Source organism: Capsicum annuum, chromosome 2 (genome assembly GCF_002878395.1).
Source record: "Capsicum annuum cultivar UCD-10X-F1 chromosome 2, UCD10Xv1.1, whole genome shotgun sequence".
In the NCBI taxonomy this organism is placed as follows: domain Eukaryota; kingdom Viridiplantae; phylum Streptophyta; class Magnoliopsida; order Solanales; family Solanaceae; genus Capsicum; species Capsicum annuum.
The window spans coordinates 97,241,762-97,249,566 of record NC_061112.1 but is presented as its reverse complement, the minus strand read 5'-3'; the positions used below and the strand labels follow the sequence as shown (position 1 = coordinate 97,249,566).

General features: G+C 31.8%; 2 protein-coding genes across 2 annotated transcripts; both read left to right on the top strand.

The window, feature by feature from the left end:
- The first annotated feature begins 1,865 nt into the window (after nucleotides 1-1,865).
- LOC107857900 (photosystem I assembly factor PSA3, chloroplastic-like) lies at nucleotides 1,866-4,097 on the top strand. The gene is made up of 2 exons (XM_047407742.1): nucleotides 1,866-1,932; nucleotides 3,730-4,097. Exons 1-2 carry the CDS (start codon nucleotides 1,866-1,868, stop codon nucleotides 4,095-4,097), a joined length of 435 nt encoding a protein of 144 aa, XP_047263698.1.
- A 1,485-nt stretch (nucleotides 4,098-5,582) lies between these two features.
- LOC107858779 (mini zinc finger protein 2) lies at nucleotides 5,583-6,228 on the top strand. Its single transcript, XM_016703565.2, has one exon. It carries the CDS (start codon nucleotides 5,802-5,804, stop codon nucleotides 6,093-6,095), a length of 294 nt encoding a protein of 97 aa, XP_016559051.1. The 5' UTR covers nucleotides 5,583-5,801; the 3' UTR covers nucleotides 6,096-6,228.
- The last annotated feature ends 1,577 nt before the right edge of the window (nucleotides 6,229-7,805 follow it).

The window sequence follows — 7,805 nt, the reverse complement described above, 5'->3', positions numbered from 1 at the left end:
AGAAGAATGTGATGCATGAAATGTAATGGATTCGTGTAAAATTAAGTAATGTCTTTAAAAAAATATGATGTAGCCATATAAATTAAATTAGAGGTTATTACCATAATATTTTTAAAAAAATTGAGATAAAAAGTGATTTGCTCCAAACGAGTTGAGACTCATGTTATTTTCACTAAATTCTTAGCATCATTAAATAAAAAAATACAAATTAAACTAGAAGTAATGACAAAAAATTAGGTTAATATAAAGACAAATACATGGTTTACAAAGTAAGACTGCAAAAAATTAGTATGTAAACTTTTAAAAGAACTATATAAAATATGGTGTAATTATAATTTTTAAGTATGCATTTATAAAGTCGATTTGGATCGGATTCGAATTTATTAAATATTTTCTCCCTAAAATCAAAATCAAAAGATATTGAGTTTCTTCAACTTTTAGATTTTTTTAATACCACTAATTTCTCGCCTTACACTTCCTATTTTTAACATTCGAACGGTTAAATCCAATACTATTAAATTAATTCATTTTCTAAGTAATTTCATTATTTTTCAATATCATTGAAATCTATCAAAATCATCCCCCCAAAAAAACACCTCTTATTTTGACAATAAATACGTAAGTTTGCAGCCATGAACACGTAATTAATAAAAAATCAATGCATTGGTGTAAACATCGGGTGTGGATAAATTTTTACCCAACTAATGTCATTTTCACTTTAATCGTATCTAGCTGTTTAAAGTTAATATAGATTATCCTGTATACATATTATATAGATCACTGTTAATTTTCATCGTGAAAGATAAGAGATAAGACGCACCATTAATATTCATGCTAATTAAGATGGATATTGTGCTAATTAAATATTCATATTACTTATAGTTTCTTAACAAATGTTCAAAGTTCAACGTGACAAGTAAAAACTGAATAGAGAAAGTACACAAACACAAATGCTTAAAATAACTATCTATCTATCTATCTATCTATCTATCTATATTGCACGATATTTAGATGATGAAGAGAATACTCAGGACAAATTACAAAACAGATGTACATCTAAAATGGCCAATAAGAAAAAGAGAGACAAATATTGTTGCTTCAAGGATTCCTTTATTTGTCGAGACAAACTGTTGTTTATGGTTGGAACTTAGAATTAAGCATTGAAATAATTAGGAATAGTTCTAATTTTAAATGTTGTGATCAACTTTAAGTGCTCTTAAATTTTGAAAGGAACCTATATATTCCTATACGTTTGAACAAACTAAATACTTAGGTTCGTTTGGTAGAGTGTATAAGATTAATGCTGAATAAGGTGTATTAGTAATACTTGTATTATTAATGTAAGTATTAATAATGCTGGTATTAATTATGCAGACATTATTTCTTACGCAGTATTTGATTTGATTTATTAATAATATTATATATTAAAATAAATTTTATAAAAAAAAAATTGTTTACCAAATTACCCTTCTCTATACACTTTCGTTTTAATGTAAGCAAGTAGCATAAGCTACTCTTGTAGGAACAAAAACTCCAATTTTTTCTCACCCTACTGATGAAGAGCTCATTACTTACTATTTGCTAAAGAAAGTTTTGGATTCCAACTTCACTGCTCGTGCTATTGCTGAAGTTGATCTCAACAAATGTGAACCTTGGGAACTTCCTGGTATATATAATTCTTCAAATATTTTATGAAATTATGGAGTTCATTGACAATTTATGAAACTTTTTTTCGACTGAAATTCTTGTTTTGAACATTAAGGCAGAAGCAAGTAGCAGCAGCTAAACAAAAATTTCAATTTCAACTTTTCTCTATATTCCAAAAACCTTGCAATAAATTTGATGGTATTTTGATCGGAATAAAGATGGAGAACGGTCTCACGTTTTATGAAGCTCATGATAAGATAAATGGTTGTAATGCATCTAATCTACGTACGCATAAATATTGCAGATATAAAGATGTTGTACCTAGAAAATAATGGATAACCAAGAAGCTCATAAAAAATAGATCTTCTCACCAAAACTTCATCATCAATTTGTTGACTTTGAAAGACTTATTTTTCTGCCTATTAGTTGCTAAATAATCAAACTTAGCAAAAGACTTTGATAGCATTCCAAATTAGTCTCACTTTTCCATGGAAAGTGATACAAGGAGAAGAGAAAGAAAAGCTTTTTACAACCAAAAATGGTGGAAAAATGAAACTGGAAAATGTAATTATGTGAGGAAAAGAATTGAAAGATATTTTAACGGGTAAGTTTGTCATTTAATAAGTTAATGTATGTATTAAATGTTTTGTATTGCTAATACATGGGAAATGATGTGTGTTGTTAATACACACCTCAATACACAATAGAGTATATAACTAATGTAAGAATTAGTTATACACAGATTAAAAAATTGTACCAAACAAGGTACTTGTAATACATATTAATTATGTATTATTATTTTTAATACACTCTATCAAACGACCCCTTAGAGTTTAGCTAGATTTTCTACTTTATTTCTTCGCTGAAGGAGATTTCTTGGGAGTCAATAACTTAAAATAGTTTTTAATTTATATTGTTCTGTTATTTGTATTTCTTAAACGATGGATAACTTTCTTAACTTCAGAAAATTGTATGCATGCATTACTTTTGACAGACATAACCCAAAATTGTGTAGACATTATAATACAGGCATAACATTATTATCTGCATGTCAGTGAACTTAAAAAAATAAAGGTACAAAAAGGTCTGTTCCCACAATTTTGGTAGTTCCCTTATCGACTGCAATATATTCTTGGCACTGCTGGGTTAGAAATACCAGTGATCTTAATTTTACCATCTTTTTTTAAAAATAAATAAATAAACAAATTTACCCCTCCCTAAAAGCTGCTATCGGTCTTTGACTTGAGCGCAAAACCTCAGGGTAGAAGTTCTGAGGGATACGTAGTTAAATTTGGCCAGTAAGAAGGCAAAGTTTAGCTGGTCATTTATAATTAGAAACCAATAAGTCATGTTGCAGGGTCATTATATCAAGAGAAAATGGTCTATTACCCTTTCAATCTTTAGTTAAATTTCAACTAAACACTCAACCTTTACTGAAATTCCATTATCCTCCAAAACAATTTTTTTTGGCATTTAGTAAACCCTCAATTGCTGACATGGCATGGGAGGTGAGAACACCCCAATAGGCGCGTCAGTTGAAGCATTAAGAGTTCAAAAGCAATATTTTAAATGCCACGTGTATAATACACGTCATTATTTTTAATTATTAAATAATATTTTCTTTTCTATATTTTGTTTTGGTTCTTGTTGGAAAATAAGAGGAAGGGCCAGGCCTTCTCTCTGTTAGCCTCTCCTTCATCTCCAAACGATAATTCTTCATCTCCAACGCCAAATTAAATTTCGACCTCGAATCAATCTCACAATGAACAAATCAGGCTCTTGTCTACACCGATTTCTATTCTTCAATAACCCACGCCTAAATTCAAGAAATCAAGAACAAACCGTATCGAATTTCACACTCGAATAGATCTATTCCGTTTGTTTTTCGATGAATTTCGACGAAACTGGTGAATTTATGGTGAGATGGGTTTGTTTCGAACGTTTTCATCGCTATTTTGGTATTTTCGATCATTTTCTGGTGTGATTTGATCAAAAAGATAGAAAAAAGAAGTTGGTCGTGATTTGAATTTAAAAGGTAGTTTCGTCGGAGTTATTCCGGCGACGTTTTCATCGCTATTTTAGTGTTTTCGATCGTTTTCTGGCGTGATTTGGTCGAAAAAAGATGGGAAAAAGAAGCTGGTGGTGATTTGGATTTGGTGCTACTGTATTGTTGGTTAGCTACAGTGGAAGCTGGTTTACTCAAGTCTGAGGAAATTTTAGAGGGCGTAGCAAGGCTTAGTTTAGCAAATGATATTGAATTTGAAGAGCAAAACTTCATTGCATTGATGAATGAAGCAAGAGAGAAGCGAGCAAAATTGGGAGTTCCTGCACCTAAAATTCCCTTGGAAATTCGAACTGAGAAAGCTCTGGACGCTATACATGTGTGTTGCTTTGGAAGAAATCTGATTGAAGAAGAAGATGAAAAACTGCTAATTACCATGCTTAAATGATGCTAAGTACCAGGTCCTCGTGCAGTTCGACAACTGTTCAAATGATTACTGTTAAAAAAAAAATGGAGTGGACCCCGACGCGTGTATACACACATGGCTTCTTATTGGGTTTATATTGCCATGTCAGCAATTGGGGTTTTACTAAATACTGAAAAAAAAATATTTAGGGGGTAATGGGACTCCAGTAAAGGTTGAGTGTGTAGTTGAGATTTCGACTAAAGATTGGAGAGATAATAGACCATTTTCTCTTCTATTAATAAACTGAAAGCTGATTCATTAAGATATTCGCTATAAAAGAAAATGAAGGACAAATCTTTTTTAAGCCAAGCAATAATCTTGATAAGTATGTGATTAGGATTAGCTGTTGAGCAATCACTTCACAACGAACCATTTTAGAGAAATTACCAAGAAAAGACCCCAATTGATATGAGTCAAAAAATAGTAATCCACTATCGAAAAGAAAAGAAAAAGAAATCATAGTGCTTGAATGGTCAAAGTTGTAATCCCATAGAAAATAATCCACGAAGAAGAATATTTATAGTTAAACTTTCTTAAAATGTGAATCAGTAATTTTGTAAATAAGATAGGTTACTAGCTACAATACGTAAAGACGTGTAAGAATTCATTACTCGTAATGTGATACAACTTTGAATGTGTTGATATGATGAAATATCTTTTCTTAAAATAATATGTTTTAATTTTTTCATGTTTAGTTAGTCAAAATTATAGAAAATATTTTTTGTAAGTTTGTTAAAAATGAGGAAAATTAAATTGGAAAAGCAAAATTTTCAATACACCACATATGCAATAAACCCCACCATCCTCAAATCCCACATCTCTACACCAATAGTATTTGCTTAGATTATATCCAATAAATCGGCGATGGATGGTTTTAGACAGCGCAGAGGTAGATCAAAAAAGTATTGGAGGAAGGTAATTAGGCATGATATGGAGCACTTACAGCTTATGGAGGACATGACCCTTGATAGGAAGGTGTGGAGGACATGAATTACGGTAGAGGGTTTGGGGGGAGTTCATCGGTAACAGTAGAGGAGCCTTCTTTTGTGTCTGAAGTTTCTTGTTCATGGTGTTGTGTGATGTCTATGACTTCGATTAGATATATAGTTCTTAGCATTATCTTGTGGCTGTAGTATTATCTTGTGGCTAGCGGTGTTAGTTTATTTTTTCATACCATACTAGTTTATATGCACTTATCTTTTGTGTTTGTTATACTGTTATCGGTCCTAAGCCGGAGGACTATCGGAAACAGCCTCTCTACTTCACCTGAGGTAGTGGTATAATCTGCGTACACTCTACCCTCTCCAGATCTCACTATGTGGGAATACACTGGTATGTTGTTGTGACTAATTAAACACCAAAAAATAGTACGAAAAAAATTCATTTTTTTGGATGAAGCATTTTCCTTTATGCCAAACACTCCCTTAAACAAGTTATTTTATAAGCTATTTGTTTATTGAACTATTTTTATACTGTCAGTCAATCCATAAAACTTCAACTCTATAAATAAAATAAGTATGATTCTACTTTCTAGCATTGAGCTGTAAAAACATATGTTCTAGGGTTAAGGTTGGCTTAAAAAATCAAGAAACAAGATCTCTATATAAGCCCAAGATTTAGCTTCTACAAAGCATCTACCATTAGTCGTCTTCTTCTTCTTTTTTAAGATCACTGAGAAAATTAAAGATGAGAAAAATTCAAGTGGTTGTGAAGAGAGACGACGACTCAGCCTCATCACAAAGCTCTACGAATTCAGCCTTTACGGTGAGGAGAGTGAGATATAAAGAATGCCAGAAGAATCATGCCGCTAGCGTTGGAGGTTATGCAGTTGATGGGTGCCGGGAGTTTATGCCTAGTGGTGACGAAGGAACAGACAGCGCATTTATTTGCGCTGCCTGTGGCTGTCACCGCAATTTCCACCGAAGAGAAGTGGAAACTGAAGTTGCCACTAATTCTTCTTCCTCTTCTTCTTCCCCTTAATTACATACATCTTCCTATACCACATACAGTGAGGTTTTCTACTATTATAATTTGGGATTTATTTAATTCATTTCCACTGAAAGTGTAACGAATTTTTCTATGATTAGTGTATTTTTGCGCATTATATCGAGTACCTGATTATTATTTTTTTTGGGGGGTGGGGGTGGGTTGGTGGGGGGGGGGGGGGGGCAATTTGTGTATCTTATTTATCTCTTTGGTGCGGTACAAAACTTGTTTGGGATTGAGTTTAATTTGGTTGTTCTTTTGCGTTTGAGCGTGAGTTATATTGTATTGTGGTGGTAGAAACTGAAGGCTTCAGCTTTTTTTTAGTTTGCCTAATTTCCTTTTCTGGATGTGTTTGATCATTTGTAATGATTTACATGGTCGATGGCCAAGATCAATGAATTAATTGTCATTATTTGATAATTACTAGATATTCTCTATTTTCTACCAAGGTTAATTATATATATTACTACTATTTTATTGATTCAAAGTCTTCACGGTATGGTCTATTTCCCCCCTAAAGAGACATGCAATATATGTCCTATTAAGTCAGTATTTTTTTTTATACCTCTGCCATAGAGTGCTCCTTGAATAAATTTAAAGAAGTGGATGTTGCTTCTAAATGTTGAAAGAATAAGTCTCAATTACAAAAAATTAAGTTACGTAATTAATGTCATGTCTTTTGTTCTGACTTCTTTTTTCCCATCTAAACTCTCCATTTATTCCTAAATTTAACAAATTAAATTCCTGAGTTGCAGCTACAAGCCGATTGCAAAAATCACAATCTCAAATAGAGAAAATACTACTCCCCAGTAAACGAGAAAGATACAATATCCAAATAAGCCTTTAGATGTTTCACAATTTAATTTTGCACCTAATGTCAGTTATTGAACAATTTAATATCCGAATCAACACCTTAGCATTTGATAGTATATGAACTTTATTCAAAGTTGTGGATTGGTAACTCAAGTAGTACTCTAAGTCTAAGAGATGGAACCCTAAAGAAAGTGTGCATATGGAACCCTAAAGAAAGTGTGCATATTCTTTATTAGCGTAATTAAGTCTGTCACTATGTCTTTGTCTCTTTTGATCTTTTAATATTTTTCGTAATGATAAACATAATTAGTTCATGAAAACATAATTTGCCTAACCTGTTTAAGTTTAGGCAGGTTATTGACTCACTCATCTATTAGTTCAATTTATAAAAAAATTAGACGAATATGTAGCCCAAGTTCAACTATGAAAATTTTTGTCAAAGTATTTTTAAAAGATAGTTTTTTTGTATGATACAATATACATCCCCGAAAAAATATATTTTCATTAGATACCGGTGCATATTCTCCTTTGAGAGGGTATTTATCAATACTCTGTTCTGGTATAAATAGATATACTCGCCTATATACAGTACTTTATACAATTATATAAATTGAACTCATATTTGTCCTTTTCTAATCAATATTTTATCCTTTAATGGCTCCTTTTAACATGATTTTTAACTTTAGATTGTCACACCCCTTTTTTTGCGTGCTCAAAAGAAATGGTATATTTTAAAGTTTGAAAGGACTTTACTATTTAAGTGACAAGAAATGAAAATTTGTTTCGGAAAAGGATTATTTGCATTTTTTATTCAGAGTCGCCACTTGGCATAATCCGGTGTGCCAAGTCACCTTTGGAAAATCCTTTTCGAAAACCATTTGACTCTTAAAC